Here is a 19,953-nt window from a genome sequence, read left to right on the forward strand (position 1 = left end):
TCATCTTGTTACCCAAGAAAAACAAGAGATTGTGCCTTATGACTAGTACCCAGTGTCTTACATCTATTGTCCTGAAGTGCTTATGACACTCATCAACTCTAGCTTTTCAGACAACCTGGACCCACTGCAATTTGTCTATGTCCAAAACAGGTCTACAGCAGAGGGCATCTCTCTAGCCCAGCTCTCATCTCCAGAGCATGGAGACAGTAAAGAAACCTATGTATGTCACACTATTTATTGACTACAGTTTTCCTTCAATACTATGATTACAAGCAAATTCATCACCAAACTCCGGATCCTGATAGTCTGTTTCAGTACTGAGGAGAGACTAGACAGGCTGTGTTTGATTCCTTTGAAGTTGAGAAGGCTAAAGAGGAGTACTAATGAGCTAGATGGTAAGATGTACCAGTACAAAGAGTATATGGTAAATTTATGTTAAGGGTAGATGGTTTGTGGAGGGTCTGAGCAGGATTTTTAAAATTTTCATTAAGAGGATGGTTGGAATCTTCATTATTTGAGGGGCCATTGGAGGCAGAAACTCAATGTAAGGAGCACTTAGATTGCTGAGGCATAGAAGTCCATGGACCATGTGCTTGTAAATGGAATTGGTAATGATGGTGGGCATGGACATAGTGGGCTGAGTAGTCCATTTCTGTGCTATATCATTCAGAATCTGACTCGAGGTGGGATCAATAAGTTTTGAAACTAAGGAAATCTGAGTACATTGTGATATGATAGAATAGTAGACTTGAGAACGTGAGAAATAAGAGCAGGATTAGGAATGCATTCACCTCTTTGTGCCTGCTCTGCCTTTCAATAACATAGTGGCTGAGATTTGGAATACTTTCATTGAATGATAAAGGAGGTTCAAAGGGCATTAATCAAAGTAGAGCAAAATTTAGAATCTTCATTATCCAGAAATTTAGTTTACAAGTTATTTGCAATTTCATAATGTATTTTTGCTGATATTTCATAAATTGAAAAGCAAAGCTGCATTATGGTACAACACAATATTCATTATTCTGCATCTTTGAAAGCATACTAATAATGAATAAACCTGATGACACTTTACTGGTTTGAGTCTTTGGCACCTTTGATTCATTGTAGTGTTTACTTAAATATTTTTTTAAAAATACGTAAATTAGCTTTTGTGACATCCATTTGGAAACTGATGGTGATAGAATCCAGCAGGAAGCTAATTATTTCAGGGTAGGATAAAGATTCCTTTCATTAGATTTCCCCATCTTTTGTATTGATGGAGAATTTGTGCTTCTTTGGGAATGGTCATGTGAGCTGTATCATGAGCAATTCAGGCTAACTTTCTAGTGTATGTTGTATAGGTTCTTTGGATGGTATATGTAGCCACATTCAGTTGCAAGTTGTTTGTTCTTTTTCAGTAATCTGTTCTAAACATGTATCCTTTAAACATGTTTTGTGAATTTTGATTTTGTAAAGGTAAGTTATTTTCCATATAATAGAGAAGATGACTGAAAACTGTCAAAGGCTTGTTTGAAGAAGCATCTTCAAAGTCAAAGTTGAGTTTTTTGTCATATAAAGTACACAAGTGCATGTATGCACAGGTGCAATGAAAAATCTGTAGCAGTATCATAGGCACGTAGTATCAGATACACAACATTCACAAGAAAAACATCAATTATACACCATTTTTACAAGAGCTTTTAAAGGGCGGCACAGTAGCATAGTGGTCAAGGTAACAGTTTACAGGACCAGTAATCTAGGTTCACTTTCTGCTGCTGTCTGTAAGGAGTTTGTATGTTCGCCCTGCAACAGTGTTGGTTTCTTTCAGATGCTCCTGTTCACTCCCACTTTCCAAAGATGCAAAGATTAGGGTTAGTAAATTATAGGTATAAAGTGTTGGCGGCTGGAAGCATGACAACATTTGGATTGTGTTGGTTGTTGACACAAAGAACGCATTTCATTGTATGTTTCAATTTCAAGCAGTGGTAAATCAAGGCAACTGGGCATGTGTCGTCTACAAGACGTTTTACTACTCATCTGAGAGGCTTCTTCTGTTCTGATCCACGGGGGGGGCGGGGGGGGGGGGAGTTTTCCAGTTTAAGACTGGAATTGTTTAAAGATGTAGTAATCACATGAGGGTCATTAGTCATATTGTTACATGAATGGAGGTGTGAACTGTTGTGGAGCTGCAGGGGTAGAGGTGTTGGGACTGCATTGTATGTAGCTGTTAGGTGGTGTCATACCCAAAACCCTCTCTTCAGGGGTAGGTTTTACAGTTTGACAAAGATGGCTTCTTTAACCCCTCCTTCAAACCACCTGTCCTCCCTGTCCAAAGTGTGCACTTTGTTATCATCAAAGGAATGCCTCTTGTCCTTTAGATGTAGATATACAGCTGAGTTTTGACCTGTGATATTAGCCCTCCTATGTTGGGCCATTTGTTTGTGAAGTGGTTGTTTTGTCTCTCCGATATACAGATCTGTGCAGTTTTCATTGTATTGAATAGCATATACAATATTGCTCTGTTTATGTTAAGTGTAGGATCTTGAAGGTGGATGAGTTTCTGTCTGAGTGCGTTTGTAGGTTGGGATTTGGTATTGTTGAAAATCCTTCTGAGTTTCTCTGAAACACCAGCTGCGCATGGGATGACTGTTTTTCCATCTGGTTTGCTCCTTACCTTTGTCTGTTGGGCTGATGTCCCTGCTGGGCTTTGTTGCTAAAAATGATGAAGGCCCAGTCAGGGGAGCCACAAGCATTCAAGACTTCTCTCAAGTATTTGTACTTACCTTTAGCTATGATGTTGATGGGCACATAATCGGTGCGGTGTTACTGTGTTTTGATAACCCCAACTTGTGTTCTAATGGGTGAGGAAAGTCAAACTATAGATAGTCATCTGTGTAGACATCTAGATACTGAAGTTTACAGGAAACCAACCCACACAGATCAAAAGGAATTAAATGGCTCGACAGGACACCTTGGGACACTTCTTTAGCATTTTCATCTCTTTTTTTGCCTTTTTTTCTATTATTTGGATTAAAATGTGAAATTGTTTTTGCTGTTTGAAAACTATTTAATATTTTTGAAAATTTGTGTGACTTATTTCCACTTGGTAGTCCATGCCCAATGTTTGGATAATGCCTCAAAGCTGCACTGCACCCTACTGAGTTTGAGAGCATGCTGTGCACATTTAAGCCTTCATGCTCTTTCAAAGAAAATCATTAGCATTTTCATAAACTGCTTTTGAATATATTACATTTAATGATAAACTTAATTATTTGGCAGATTAAATGGTTTGGAAAAAGATGTTTTGTGAACGAGAAAATGCTTGCGCCATATTTCATGAAAAGAGCAATAGAATACAGGAAACAGAGGAATTAGTTTACTTAAGATTACTTTGAAATACTTTGACTTTCCTTCTATATCGTCCCCACCATCCTGACCACAACCACCACCCACTACAGCCCAGTTTTCTGGAGAGCAACGAAGAAAAGTTAGTTTTTTTTCAAACTCTGCTGTGTTTGTTATTGACACATGCAAAATTGTAGGGGTTAGGCCAAGGCAGTTTTGAAGAACAACTAAATTTTGGACAACCACATTATGTGAGATTGCAGATGGCAGGTCATTGAACACTAATTTTTGCATCAGTCTTCTAGAATATCAGAATGTTTAGTGCAAGTTCGATTAGAATGAAGGTAACATCCCAGGCATCGCTGTAAGTTAGAAATTAGAAGGAATGGAATTGGAAGGAATTATAATGACCAAGAAAACTTGTCATTATAAGTTAAGGAAATTTAAGTAAACTGTTGAGGCTGTGACCTTGTCTGAGATCTGAAAACAAGTATTTGGTGAGCTATTTGATGCAGTGGTTCTGATTTTCCAAAATTTCCTATTTTCAGGGAAGGTCCCCTTGATTGGAAAAAAGAAAACATGATCCCCTTTATTTAAAAAGGGAAGGAAATGGAAAGTAAGAATCTATAGACCAGTTGGTTTAAAGTTTATCATTGTGAAAATGTAGCAATTTATTAAAGATCGTACTGTTGGGCACAAAATGTTCAGGCAGAATCAACATGGTTTTGTGAAATGGTTGACCAATCTTTGAGGGCTCTTTCTTGCCACACTCAGGCAAGGAGTGTCAACCACATACATTTACATCTCTGCTGAAATTTAGCACTTGGATCTGTTTTGATTTAATGCTATGATGAGTTGTGGAAGCATATAGAATAGGGAAAACTCAAACTTAGATGAGATGATTGTTGACAGTTGAGTATTGATTGATTGGTTTGTGTTATTAACTGGATTGTAATACTGTACTCTGTCTAATATAGACATCATGTATATCTCAGGGTAACATTTTAGAATGTCTTGTAGAGACCAAAGCCATAACTACATTGCAAACAACCCAGGGCCAGGTAGTGTTTGATCCTTTGGCCTTGGTGGTATTCTGTGGTCTGAGTAGTTCTTTTATTTAGAGCATAGCATAAAAAAAGGTTGGGAACCCCTGATTTAGAGTGAATTGCATTTGCTGAACACCAGCTTCTGTGACAGTGAGGACAGTTTGAAACTGTGATGGATACGATATTTGATGTTTTTGGGTGAAGGACCTTTAATCTTGTTCTTGGCGATCAGGTACAGGGCTTTGTCTGTGCTAGCAGTGATGTCATTGAATCCTCCTGCATCTATTAGTTGTCCACCATGTTTTTTGTTTAGATTTGACATGATTGGGGAGCTTTGATCTGATAGAGGTTGTGTGTTTATCTCCCTTTTGTAGTGTTACTTTTACCATGTTGGTAAATTTAAGTGTGATTTATGTTCTTCTGGGCATGCTCTAATCTATACACTGATCTGGCATTAGTCTAGTGGTTTGAGGAAGGTCCACTCTGAGATTACAAATTTTATTGAAATATTCTACTGCTGATGGTACTCAGTACATCATAGATGTTCTTTGTAAGATGCTAGGCCCGTTGTAAATTTGTCTTAATTCAGCATAATGGTGGTGTTTACATAGCTAGCGAAAATGGAACTATATCTTCACAGGGTTTCTCCAGCTGGTGAGGTCATGCATCTTTAACAGCTTTTAGTGCAGGGTGGGGAGGAGGCCAAGTTAATTCTTCTGAGTCTTGTCCAGGTGGTAAGGAACTAGTTTTGCAGCAATATCCTAAAGGAAAAGACCAACAAGGTCATTCATGCACATGGCAATGGGCATTTGAGTTTCTCCTCAGTACGTTTTGAGTTCTGGTTATTTTGTGGTGGAACCTTTATTGATCGTCATGGAATGCTGATATGTTAACTGGGGAGAATGGTTAATGATCCTCAGAAACGGGGGCTACGTCCACACTAGAACGGATAATTTTGAAAATGCCGGTTTCGCATAAAAATGATAGGCGTCCACACTAAGCGTTTTTAAAAAAAATATCTGTCCACATTAAAACAGATATTTCAGCAAATCTCCTCCTACAGCACATGCGCAGGACACATCTACTGAAAACAAGTGATATGTTTGGTGTTGAATCTTGCCGTGAAAGACTTGGTGCACATTTGTTCAGTTACAGACTAGGAAAACTTAAACGATGGACAGCTGTTGGCTCTCGCGCAGGAGGACTTAAAACTTAAAAAAAAAAACAAATACTGGAGCATATGGAGACAACCGACAGGGAGTTCACAGACAGTATGACGCGGTTGATGACTAACATTGAAAAACTGACAGACTCTGTTGCATTAATAAAGCCCCTTGTTAAATTTATAAAACATGTCTGCATCAGTATTATTTTGTATTTCCATACAATGTTACATTAGGCTGTTACACATCTATTGTCAGAGCAGTACTTGCATAAATAGGTAAATCACCTTCATATGAGCAAGGATGGAAAACAGGGCAAAGTGAGTATACTTATTTATTCAGGAAGTTATGGGTCAAAGTATTTGGTGAGTACATTTCTAACTCTTCTGGCTTCGGTCTTGTTACTGCCTGTTCTGAAATTGTTAGGTTGCGTTCAAGAAAACAATGAAATGGCGCGCTGCCGTCTGTTCTGGAATGTCATGACAGCATTTTTAGATTTCTCCGGTTACCCCGTCCACACTGCTCCAGCCAATCCAGCGTTTTCAAAATTACACACTCTGGAGGTTGTTTTAGAAAATCTACGTTTTCGGGGGACAAAAACGCTGTTTTCGTGTGGACGGAGGGTAAAAATAAAGAGAAAAAGCTTCGGTTATGGATTTATCCAGTGTAGTGTGGACGTAGCCTTAGAAATCTGAAATGAATGCTGAGCACTCCCAGAACCACAGTCCCCTCTCCCCCAATCCACTATATAGTTTTCGAGAGGCTTGTCACAAGGCATATCAAGACCCTGCTGCCCCCCCCCCCCCCACTGGACCCCCTGCAGTTTGTGTACCGTCCCAACCGCTCAACAGATGATGCCATTTCCACCACCCTCCACCTGGCCCTAACCCACTTGGACAAAAAAGACACACATGTGTCTATCATTGTGTGGTTTGGAGCCGCCACCAAGCAGGATAGAACCAGACTACAGCACACAGTGAGGACTGCCGAGCGCATCATTGGAGCCTCCCTGCCCTCTATTGTGGACCTGTACTCTTCCAGGTTGAAGAAGAGGGCGGGGAACATCATAAAGGACTCCTCCCATCCTGCGCACGGACTGTTTGATCTGCTTCCGTCTGGTAGGCGCTTCAGATCCCTCCAGACTAAGACTAATAGGCACTGGAGAAGTTTTTTCCCTACTGCGGTCACTTTGCTGAACAGTTAACTGCCGGTTAACTGTCGGCTAACTATTACATGGATTGCACTACCTGTATGTATAATCTATATTTTCATTTATATTTATCATTATTATTGTTATGAGCAGAGAGACAACATCTGCCGGAAGTAAATTCCTTGTATGTGCATAGGTACTTGGCGATTAAAGTCTGATTCTGATTCTGATTCTGATGTTTGGATGCTGTTCATAGACTTCAATTCAGCATTCAACACAATCGTCCCTCAGAAACTGATTGGCAAGCTGAGCCTACTGGGTCTGAACACCTCCCTCTGCAGCTGAATCCTGGACTTCCTGACTGGGAGACCTCAATCAGTCCGGATCGGGAGCAGCATCTCCAACACCATCACACTGAGCGTGGGGGCTCCCCAGGGCTGCGTGCTCAGACCACTGCTGTTCACTCTGCTGACCCACGACTGTACTGCAACACACAGCTCAAACCACATCATCAAGTTCACCGATGACACGACCGTGCTGGATCTCGTCAACAAGAACGAGTCAGCTTACAGAGAGGAGGTGCAGCAGCTAACAGACTGGTGCAGAGCCAACAACCTGTCTCTTAATGTAAACAAAGGAGATGGTTGTTGACTTCAGGAGGGCATGGAGCGACCACTCCCCACTGAACATCAATGGCTCCTCGGTAGAGATCGTTAAGAGCACCAAGTTTCTTGGTGTTCACCTGACAAAGAATCTCACCTGGTCCCTCAACACCAGCTCCATAGCAAAGAAAGCCCAGCAGCGTCTCTACTTTCTGCGAAGGCTGAGGAAAGTCCATCTCCCACCCCCCCATTCTCATCACATTCTACAGGGGTTGTATTGAGAGCATCCTGAGCAGCTGCATCAGTGCCTGGTTTAGAAATTGCATCATCTCGGATCGCAAGACCCTGCAGCGGATAGTGAGGTCAGCTGAGAAGATCATCGGCGTCTCTCTTCCCGCCATCACGGACATTTACATTACACGCTGCATCTGTAAAGGAAACAGCATTATGAAGGACCCCTTATACAATCTCTTCTCCCTCCTGCTGTCTGGGAAAAGGCTCCAAAGCATTTGGACTCTCTCAACCAGGCTATATAACAGTTTCTTCCCCCAAGCTATCAGACTCCTCAATACCCGAAGCCTGGACTGACACCTTGCCCTATTGTCCTGTTTATTATTTATTGTAATGCCTGCACTGTTTTTGTGCACTTTATGCAGCCCTGTGTAGGTCTGTAGTCTAGTGTGGCTTTCCCTGTGTTTTTTTTTACGTAGTTCGGTTTAGTTTTTATACTGTGTCATGTAACACCATGGTCCTGAAAAACGTCATTTTTACTATGTACTGTACCAGCAGTTATGGTCAAAATGACAATAAAAGTGACTTGACTTGATATCAGTGTGTCTTCACCTCGGAGGGGGAGGGTGGAATCTGTGCTGTCAGCGGAAAATAACATTAACTGGGGATATAATTCAGTTATGCTGTTGCTTAGTTTGTGAGTTAGCTCACTCATCTTGATTGTTAGTCTCCAGATGTTTGTGAAGGGTAAGGGCAACTGTGCTGGACCACTCAGGTGCCTGAGTTGAGTACCCCTTATCTGAAATGCTTGGGGCCAGAAGTGCTTCGGATGTCAGATTTTAGGGAACAGGCATGAACATTGGTTTCTTGAACTTCCGGTCATGCCCCCTCCCTTCACCATTCCCCATTCCAATTTCCTTCTCTCGCCTTATCTTCCTATCACCTCCCTCTGGTGCTCCTCCCCCTTTTGTTTCTTCCATAGCCTTCTGTCCTCTCCTATCAGATTTCTCCTTCTCCAGTCTCTTTCGCCAATCAACTTCCCAGCTCTTTATTCACTACCCCCCCCCCCCCCCAGTTTCACCTATTGCCTTGTGGTTCTTCCTCCTCTCCCCCACTTTCTCATCTTTTTTCCAGTCCTGATGAAGGGTCTCGGCCCCAAACATCGTCTGTACTCTTCCATAGATGTTGCCTGATCTGCTGAGTTTCTCCAGCATTCTGTGTGTGTTGGTTGTACTAAAATAGTATCCTCCATTTAGTTAGTGCTTTTAATTTGGGAAAAGATTCTAGTGGCTTAAATAAACTCAACTGGAAATAAATTAATACTAAACCGAAGACGATCAGGGATAGGCAGAGGAAGTTCTAGAGCTTAACATCTGGATAAGCAAAGACTTCATTTCCAGTGATAGAGCAAGGAATTGAAAAATATGTTTAAAAAGCCAGAGTTGGAAGAACAGTTCTTTGTGAGTTAGAAGTAGTTGGCCTGAGTATTGGAATAATTGGGTGGCACAAAGGCGTGATTGAAATGCTGATTCCAGAGCTAGAATAAAAAAATCACACAAATTATACAAGATATGGCTTCATTTGAATGCAGATTTCTACATAGCGTGAATGTGTTACATTTCTGAAATCCTTGCAATTCTTTAATGAAGTCCCACCAGTGATTTTTTTTAAATCATTTTGAATAGAAAATTGCTTAGGTAAAAATGTATTGCAAATGACAACTTTTGAAAAGACTAAATGCTTATCAAGACTTAGAGTATCTTAGGAAAACAGCGATCGATGTTTGGGATTTTGAGGAAGAGCCAAAGAGCTGAATTTCCAGCTATTATTGTGTTTCTATAGTAGTTATTCTCTGAATTGCTAACTATTTTCAGTTGTTCTATTTTAATGTAATTATGAAGTAGATGAAAATTATTCAAAATGTGGGATGGGCATTTGGTTTACAAAGATTTGAAACAATGGTCGATTCAGTTACTAATACGTAATTTTTCTCCTCTCTATTCGTAACCTTCTAGAAAATCTATGGATTAGGCAGAGCTTTATATTATATAATATAAAGCTCTGCTAATCCCCAAATCCACAGACTGGACACCAGATATGCTACATGGAAACATTGATATATTTTGTGTTAATAAATGCATATCTAATATGCATTTGCATATCTTATCTGTTGGTATTGATGAGCTTAATTGTAGAGATTGAAGGAAGTCCAGTGCATAAAATAAACAGATTAAGTCCAGAACATCAGAAAATTTATAATCCAATTAGCTTCTTTTCTTTTAGGGCAGTGGAATTCAATTTCTGCCAATACTTAACAGCTAGATCACTTAAGGTGAGGTTTATTACTGTAACCAAGTAGATGTCTGTGGGATATTTGAATCATTTGGCAGTCATTATCTCTATGCTGTATGTATTGATAAAATACAACTTGAGAGTAAACAGAGCAGAATTGGTAACATTTAAAAATATCTGCCACAGTATTAAAGTGAATATTGGGGAACTAATATTAGAAGATTATAGGTGGAAGCTCAGCATCCAAGAATACATATTGTATCAAAAGGACAGGCAAGAAGGCAGAGGTGATGGGCTGGCTTTATTGGTAAAAATGAAATCAAATCCTTAGAAAGAGGTCATACAGCATTGGAAGATGCAGAATCCTTGTGGGTAAACTTGAGAAACTGCAAAGATTAATAATGCACCGATGGGAGTTATGTACAGGACTTTGAACGGTAGCCAGGAGGTGGGCTACAAATTACAACAGAAGATAGAAAAGGCATCTAAAAAAGGCCATGTTGTATTAGTCATGGGGGATTTCAATATGCAGGTAGATTGGGAAAATCAGATTGGTGCTGGATCCCAAGAGAGGGTGTTTGTAGAATGCCTAAGAGATGGCTTTTTAAAGCAGCTTGTGATTGAGCCTGCTTGGGCAAAGGCTATTCTAGGTTAGGTATTGTGTAATGAACTGGATTTGATCTGGGACTTTGAGATAAAGGATCCTAAGAAGGCAGTGATGATATAATAGAATTCACCCTGCAATTTGAGTGGGAGAAGTTAAAGTCAGATGTATCAGTATTACAGTGGAGAAAAGGGAATTACAGAGGCATGAGAGAGGAGCTAGCCAGAGTTGATTGGAACGGGACACTAGCAGGGTTGATGACAGAATGGCAATGACTGAAGTTTCTGTGAGCAATTTGGAAGGTGTAGGGTAGATACATCTCAAAGAGGAAGTATTCTAAAGGCAGGATGGCCCAACCGTGTCTGACAAAGGAAGTCAAAGATAACATAAAAGCAAAAGAGAAGGTATATAATAAAGCAAAAATCATTGGGAAGTTAGAGGGTTGAGAGCTTTTAAAAACCAACAAAAGACAACTAAAAAGCCATAAGGAGAGAAAAGATGAAACATGAAGGTTAGCTAGTCAATAATATCACAAAAGATAGCAGAAGATGTTTTTATATATATATAAAGAGTAAAAGAGAGGTGAGGGTAGAGATGAGAGCTGTGGAAAACACTAGCAGCATGACAGAAGTTCAAGAGTGTTGAAGGCAGATGTGTGTGCAGTTGCTATTACTAAGGGAAAGGTATTTGGGAAGCTGAAATGTCTGAAGTAGATAAGTCACCTGGATGAGATAGGCTACCACCTCCGGGTTCTGAAAGCAGCAGCTGAAGAGATTGTGCAGGCATTAGTAATGATCTTTAAAAATTCCTGAGATTCTAGAATGGTTCTGGAGTTGTGGAGAATTGTAAATGTCACTCCATTCCACAAGAAGGGAGGGAAGCTGAAGAAAGAAAACTATAAGGAAGGCCCCAAACTGTCCTTCCAGGTGAGGCAACACTTCACTTGTGAGTCTGTTGGGGTAATCTATTGCATCCGTCGCTCCCAGTGTGGCCTCCTCTATATCGGCAAGATCCTACACAGATTGGGGTACCACTTCGTCGAGCACCTCCGCTCCGTCCACAACAACAGACAGGATCTCCCGGTTGCCACCCACTTCAACTCTGCTTCACATTCCTATTCGGATATGTCCATACATGGCCTCCTCTACTGCCATGATGAAGCCAAACTCGGGTTGGAGGAGCAACACCTCATATACCGTCTGGGTAGTCTCCAGCGCCTTGGTATGAACATCGAATTCTCCAACTTCCAGTAGTTCCCTCCCTCTCTCTTCCCCCATCCCACTTTCACTCTGTCTCCTCTTCTAGCTGCGTAACACCTCTCTCAGGGTTCTGCCTTCTTCTGCTACCCTTAGTACTTTCCCTTTACATTCCTTCTCCTGCCTATCCCCTCCCTGCTTCCCCTCCCCCACCCCCTGATCTTCCTCTGATTGGTTTTCCACCCTCCCCCCACCTTTTTTATGGGGCCCCTGCCCTCTCCTCCTTCAGTCCTGACGAAGGGTTTCGGCCTGAAACGTTGACTGCTCATTTCAATGAATGCTGCCAATCTGCTGAGTTCATCCAGCTTGTTTGTATGTGTTGATTTGACCACAGCATCGGCAGTATACTGTGTTTGTGTTTAAAGAAAATTATAAGCCGGTTAGCTTGACTTCAGTGATTGGAAAGATGTTGGAGTCGATTGTTAAGAATAAGATCTCAGTACTTGGAGGCGCATGATAAATAGGCCAAATTCAGCATGGTTTCTTTAAGGGAAAATCTTGCCTGACAAATCTGTTGGAATTCTTTGAGTATATAACAGGTAGGGTAGACACAGGAGAATCTGTGGATGTGTACTTGGATTCTCAAAAAGCCTTTGACAAGGTGCCATGTGCTGCTTAACAAGATAAAACTCCTTGGTATTACAGGAAATATACTAGCATTATTGGAAGATTGGCTGATTGTCAGTAGACAAAGAATGGGCATGAAGGGAGCCTCTTCTGATGGGCTGCCATTGACTGTTGGTGTTCCACAGCAGTTGGTGGTGGGACTGCTTCTTTTTACGTTAATGATTTGGATGACAGAATTGATGGCTTTGTGGCTATGTTTGCAGACAATACAAAGATAGGTGGAGGGGCAGGTAGTGTTGAGGCAGCAGGGAGGCTGCAGAAGGACTTGGACATATTGGGAGAATGGACAAAGGAATAGAGTGTCATGAGGTCTATGGTCATGCACTTTGGTAGAAGGAATAAAAGCATAGAATATTTTCTAAATGGGAAGAAAATTCAGAGATCTGAGCTGTAAAGGGACCTGGCAGTCCTCATGCAGGATTGCTTAAAGTTAATTTGCAGGTTGAGTCTGTAGTGGGGAAGGCAAGTGCAATGTTAGCCTTAATTTTGAGAGTATTAGAATACAAGAGAGAAGATGTAATGCTGAAGATTTATAAGACACTGGTGAGGCCTCACGTGGAGTATTGTGAGCGGTTTTGGGCCCCTTATCTTAAAAAAGGATGTGTTGACATTGGAGTTCATGAGGATGATTCTCATGAATCATGAATGAAAGGGTTATCATATGAGGAGCATTTAATTGTTCTGGGCCTGTACTGACTGGAATTTAGAAGAGTGAGGGAGGATCTCATTGAAACTTATCAAATGTTGAAAGGCCAAGATATGTGGAGAGGATGTTTCCTATAGTGGGGAATCTAGGACCGGAGGGCATGTCCTCAGAATAGAGGGATGTCCATTTGGAAAGGAGATGAGGAATTTCTTTAGCCAAAGGGTAGTGAATCTGTGGAATTTGTTACTACAGGCGGCTGTGGATGCGAGGTTATTGGGTGTATTTAAGGCAGAGATTGATATGTTTTTGATTAGTAAGGGTGTGAAAGGTTACGGGGAGAAGGAAGGATAATGGGGTTGAGAGGGAAAATGGATCTGCTTTGATGAAATGGTGGAGCAGTCTCGATGGTCCAAATGGCCTAATTCTGCTCCTATGTCTTGTGGTCTTACATTCTTAACTGGAGAAATACAGGTAAGGTTAGAAAGGGAAAACTGTCATGGAAGAGAAGAAGGCTGTATGAGCATATGAGTTGGTTGAGAGATCAGAAGAGTTGGCAATTCATCAATAAATCAATTTAGTAAAATTGTAATCCTAGCTACATCTATTGCAATGTATTGCCTAAGCACTATACTGTCTCTGGAAGCTAGATTATTAGATATTTCTCAGTATTATGGTGTGGATTTCATTCTTGTAAATATCAATTTCATTATGACATGCGTGCCTGATGATATTCCTTCAGGCAAGCTGAGAAACTGATTGAAACATTTTCAAATAATAAATGAGCATAATGTTCTAAAAGCAGACATGTAATAGAAGGCAAAGTAAAGACTGACATACCGACAAGATTTCTTATCCGTAAGCATAATTCATTAAAATTAAAAATTGATCAATTTTGAGATGAGTGAAAAAATCTATAATTCATAATTTAGGGCTTGCACAGCCAAAGAGGTTTTTATGCAGTAATTGTGACAGATTAAACATTCAGTCGAAATTGTATGAGATGGGATTTTCTGAGGTTCTCACTGGAATTGGAATGGTTATTAAATTTAAAATTTTCAGCAACAGATATGGTATTTTTGTGCAAACTTTGGAGGAGGAAGACATTACTGACTTTACTTTCAGCATTCATGCATGCAAGAGTTCTACAATTTATTTTCTGACTTGATTATAACAATGGTTCCTCTCCTCACATATTCCAATCTAAAGTATTAGTGAAGTTCTCTGTAAGATAATTCCAGACATCTTTCAAAATCAGATTCTTTGAGCAATATGATACTACTTTATAATCTATTTTCAATTTTCTTCTCTCTCCTCCTTTCAGGTGCTCAAATATAGTTACATTTTCACTGTAGATCAGTAAATGCATAATGCTTTCTTTATTGCTACTGAAGAGGACAGCAGTTTTAAACTGGAAAAGAGTTAAATACAATGATCACTTGTTGGCATAAGAGAGAAGCTAGTTAAGCGTTCTTGCAGCATCCTAGCAAATGGATATGCAAATAAATGCCATTTTCTCACTGATAATGGAGATCTTGGGAGCAAACTTAACAAGTGTAAACAAATCTAAATTGTAAGGTTCTATTGACCGTAATTGGGATAGTTTTGGTGTCGTTCCAAATGAGGCTTGCTAATATTGTCATTGTACTTGAAAGAGGTAACTGCATTTTATTATTGGGAGGGAGTCTACTACCATATATCAACAGTAGGGTTATATTTTCGTAATAGTGCATATTGGTGAAACTTGTGTAATCACATTTAATGTTTATCCTATGCCATTTTGGTCAAACATTTCTTGGATGGACTATTCTTAAAGCTAATTCGGATTTTGCAAAGTTTGCCATGAGTGATTGGAATGAGAGTATTAAAATTGACCCAACAGGAGTAAGAAAGAAAGTGATTTTTTTTTAAAAAAAGAGAACTCTTAAAGTAAGTATATGGGTCAGAACCAGATGTTAGGAAGATTTGGGAGAAATTGAGGCAGATGAAGAAAGTGGAAGTTGATGGGTAGAAGTCCAGACAGGTGTGGGAGTCATTTTGGAAGACGAGACTCGCCCAGAGGAGCAGGGGGGAGTAACTCGTGGGTGTAAAAACAGGAAGATGTGGTTCTTTGGTGTAGGTGGGGGAAATGTGAATTGTTTGAAGGGAAAGCACACAAAAGCAAATTAATAACAGTAGAAATAATTTTTAATCTAGGATTTGCAAAAGAAGTAACCATTTGCTTTTTTTTTGCTTTTGCATTCCACAATTTTCTTTTAAATGCAACTTTTTTCCCCAGGTGAATATTATTTGGGCTGCATCGCTTGAGCTGTTTATATTGGGAAAGCTGCAAGGGTTAATTAACTTTATGCTGGCCTTTTAGTGATGTCTTCTAATGAAAGGCTTGAATCATACTGACTGGAAATTGCTGGCGATCTCATGAAAATGAGAAATCTGAAATAGACTGGTGATGGGATGATCATCTGCTCCATTGATAGACTCACCATTGATCCCAGTGATCAGTGATGTACTGAAGGTGATTCCAAAGACACCACATCCAACCCTTTACTTTAAACTGTTGAAGAGTGGTCTTGACTGGTGGTACCATTCATTTGAATAGGGTGTCTGATTCTGTGGGAAGAAGTTTAGACTTGTGGAATACAGAAGCAGGCCTGTTGAGTACAAGTCATACTAGCCCCATTTTCCAACACCTGGGCCATAATCTTTGATGCCTTTATGATTCAAGTGCTCATCTAAATACTTGTTGTTGTGAGAGATTCTGCCACCTCCACCCTCTCAGACAGTGCATTTCTAGATTTCAGCCACCTTCAGGATGAAAAGGAAATTCTTCTTCAGATCCTCTCTAAGCCTTCTGCCCCTTCCTTTATAAACGTATAGATTTCTTACTATCTATCCTTTCTGTACTTGTATCTCTCAATCAGCCACTCTACCCTCAGTAGTATAACTGATGTAGTATTTTTCTCTTTTCATTGATTTGTATTTTAATAAGTTAAATCTACATATGTTTTAAGTGTCTGTCAAACATCTGATTCCTAGACTGATTATAAGTTTACAGAATAATGCCTCTGTCTGAGAGAAGATGGGATGCTTAGTGAATTCTCATACTCAGCCCAACACTAATTGATCAATGGTTGTGGCACATCTTTGAGAGATGTTCCTTGGTTTCACATGCAGGCTTACAAAAGCAGTCCATGAAGTGGCTAACAGAATATTATAAAAGCAATGTCGCATGATTAACAGTGGAAATTTTTTAAAAATATGTATCTAGTCTTGGTAGGAAAATGATATGTATATTTCATGAAGAATTAATATTGGCTCATTAATAATTAGGTGTCATATGACCAGCTCTGAATGCCATGTACATTATGGTAATTTTTCTTCCACTTTTTACACTGACTGTGTTTATGATTGCAATGGGGAACGTAACGTGAAAGTACTGGGTTGTCTTTGCACTTTTTATCCTTATGTTTTGAAATTCATTCTTTTTCATTGAAGCTCCACAGTGGGAAAAGGGCACTTTGCTTGTGCAATACATATAAATCTTTATGGTAGCAAAATACTACTGATGCTTGAAATTTGAAATTAAAGTAATATACTATAAGTACTAGTAGAATAGCATCAATGGCAGAGAAATAGAAGCAGGTAGAGTCAAGGACCTCTCATCAGAGCTGAAGTATAAGATGATGAGTTGGAGAGGGAGAGATGGAGAGAACAAGGAAAATTTGCAACTAAATGTTGAGTCTGAAGAGACTGCAGATAATTGAATCATCTTCATCTCTCCTCAGTCCGCCTATCACTAACTGGACCACGTTTCACCCCTCCCCCTCTTTTAATAGCAGCTACCTTCTCTCTCTTCTCCAGTCTTGATGCAGGGTTTTGACCCTGAAAGATCCACATTTCTTTTACCCAACAGATGCTGCTTCTCCCACTGAATTTCTCCAACCATTATTTTTTTTGGACTGCAAATTAAAGTTGTCAAGTTAATAATTACAATATTTTTAAAAGGCCTTGGTAGAGTAAAATGAAACAAGTTTACACAGAAAGATCAATGTCAAGGGGAAAAGAGGTTTATTTAGAATTATTAAATTCAATATCAAGTCTTGAAGGCTGCAATGTGCTTCAACAGAAGATGAGATGCTGTTCCACTCTTAATGTGGGCACCAGTGTAAGAGTGGAACAGGGAATTAAAGAGACACAAGACTGGAAACTTGGAGTCAATCCTTGCCATCTGAACAGAGGTGTTTTACAAATCTGTCACCCAATCTGTGTTTGTGGAGAGCTGCAGATAAGTTGTTGTAAAGGGAAGGAAAGAAGCAAAAGGACAAATGTTACGTTTCCCACGACTGCCACAAGAAGGGAGAGGTTGTTGGAGATGGAAGAAACGAAAGAATTTTGAAGAGGGAGCACCCCTTTTTGGTATAATTGGAAGGGATAGACAGAAGTGTCTGGTGGTGAGAGTCTGTTGGAGTTTGCAGAAATTATGAAGGATGATCTGTTGAATGTAAAGAGTAGTGAGATAGAAGGGAAAGAAGCAGGAACCTTATCCTTGTTTTGACTGAAATAAGTAGTGATTGAGAGCAATAAATTAGGAGACAGGAAAACACATTTGAGAGCCTTGTCAACTATGATAAATTTATTTTCTGAGATACAGTGCAAAATAGGCCCTTCTGACTCTTCAAGCCATTCCACCCAGCAACCCTTGATTTAAACCTAGCCTAATCATGGAACAGTTCACAATGACCAATTAACCTACCAAATGGTACGTCTTTGGACTGTGGGAGGAAACGGGAACACCCAGAGGAATCTCATGCAGTCATAGGGAGAACATACCAATTCCTTATAGGCAGCAGCAGGAATTGAACCCTGAGTCACTAGTACTTTAAAGAAACATGATAACCACTATGCTGCCATGCCTTCCCAAATTTAAAAGCCATTATTACGAAAGAAATGAAGACATTTAAAAGGCACTGGTGTAGAAAGTCTTGCACCAAGACAAGTTTGATGGAGGCAAAGAATCTGGAGAATGAACAAGGTGCAGGTAGGATTTGGTATAATTAACATAGCTTTATTAATTAGTCGGGTTACAACGGACATTGATAGCAAAACTGTCCTCTGAGATGGAAGTAGAGACATTCTTAATAAAAGAAAAGGATCAGATATAGACCATGTTAATTTTACATTCCTGCTAATTTCCACCCTACTGTGTTGTTCACATGATCCATATCAAACTCTTCTCTTCCCTTCCTTGACACCTTCAACTCCAGAATTTGACATTGGAGACATTTTGGAAATCTGCCATTAATAAACAATAGTTCTTGCTATGGAATTTGGTCTGTTTGCAATTTTGATAAGTGGTGATTATCAAAATAGTTCTATTGTTTGCATTCCTGTTCTGGTGAAGCTAATCATTTATAATTGCTTTTGTAGCAAGAATATTGCTTGTCACTTAACAGCCCAAGCATAGATGTTGATGAGGTCTATTGCATCCAGGATTTAACTACGTTAACAAATGTCCCTTTAAGTAACTTTGAACATTGTAAGCTGAGGATTTTCACATAGAGTGGAAACTGGCCCAATCATCAGCATATTTCTCACCTTGGGAGGAGGAAGTTTTAATCATGGGCAGTTCAGCTCGGGCATATTTCTCAAGTTGAAGGCAAAGAAAGCTGGTTAATATTTATCCAGGGAATCTAATAGCAAATGTAGATTAGCCAAGTGTAAAATTAAAGATTCCAGTACTAATTTACTAATAGCTTTCTCCAAAACAAGAAATTACCTGTCACATTTTTTTCTTTATCCAAAATAATTTGGCAACCTTTTCCAACAGAACTCGGTTGTCCATTATTCTTTGCAGTCTATTTGAGCTCTTCCGGTAACTGTAATAAGATATATGGAGCTGTAGTCTCATCCTGGGTATTGCATCATGAGGTTTTTTGTCTCATGTAAATGCTGAACTTTGCTACTGCATTCAAGCATACACCATTTGACAGTTCTGTTTGCACAGTATTGCATTGCAGTAATACCAATCAGCCAAAACGCTTGCTTTGGTGGAATTACATCATATGCTTGCTGTTGTTTAACAGCATTCTTATAACATTTTATAACATTGTATTGCTGCCCAAACACATAACTAATGCACACATATGAAAAGTGTGCTGTTTCAAAAATAATTATCCCATCTGTGAATGCAGGTCACTCATGGGGTGGACAGTAATTTACATCTATGAATACTGAAGCCTATGGTTAAAATGTTTGTAAAATACTTTTAATGGAAAATAATTAATATTTCATTAAATCATGCAACTAGCAAATAATACTGCAGATCAAATTGTTGTAAAATGTATACATAATGACTAAATTCCTCAAACAATAATTCGACTGTAATTCACCATTTCTTGATTTTTGCTTCTATTTCTGTAGGTTATTTATCATTCTTTTGGTGGAACATCAAAAGGTCTTCATTTTAATAATCTAATAGTGGGGCTGGTCCTCCTGACAAGAGGAAGAGATGAAGAAAAGGCAAAGTGTAAGTATTACTAAATACTGGTAAACAATGTTTTGACAACTATTACTAGCGCGGATGAGTTCTTTTAGAATTTTTTATTGAACAGTTGCTAAATTTTAAGCATAAAGCGGGAATTGAGTTTTTTTAAGCTTAACTACTGAGTAGTTTTGGATTTGTTTAGTTCAAAGTAAATTTATTATCAAAGTATGCATTCCGTATAGAGCCTTGAGATTCATTTTCTTATAGGCACCCCCAGGAAAATAGAGAAATAGAATATAAGTAAATAGATTATACAGCACATCTTTCACAGTGATAAACACCCATCAATATTATTCATTTTATATTGCACATACCTTGTGCTTTCATAGCTAACTCTAACTTTGCTAGTACATGGTTTTGTTGCTGTTAACACACCACTTGCTTCTGGGTATTTTACTGTGAGTCATGGGAAGGATACAGAACATAAGGAAGCCATTTATACCATTGTTTCCTTGTTGGCCAAAGGCAAGA

General features: G+C 39.4%; 1 protein-coding gene across 2 annotated transcripts in view; it reads left to right on the forward strand.

The window, feature by feature from the left end:
* The window catches only part of usp32 (ubiquitin specific peptidase 32), a 142,428-nt gene that overhangs the window by 33,061 nt on the left and 89,414 nt on the right, over positions 1 to 19,953 (forward strand). For both annotated transcript variants that reach the window (XM_073053493.1, XM_073053494.1), the window contains exon 3: positions 19,359 to 19,464. In XM_073053493.1, coding sequence (XP_072909594.1) covers positions 19,359 to 19,464 — 106 coding nt within the window. The remainder of the gene's footprint in view (positions 1 to 19,358; positions 19,465 to 19,953) is intronic.

Source organism: Hemitrygon akajei, chromosome 8 (assembly GCF_048418815.1).
Source record: "Hemitrygon akajei chromosome 8, sHemAka1.3, whole genome shotgun sequence".
Taxonomy (NCBI): domain Eukaryota; kingdom Metazoa; phylum Chordata; class Chondrichthyes; order Myliobatiformes; family Dasyatidae; genus Hemitrygon; species Hemitrygon akajei.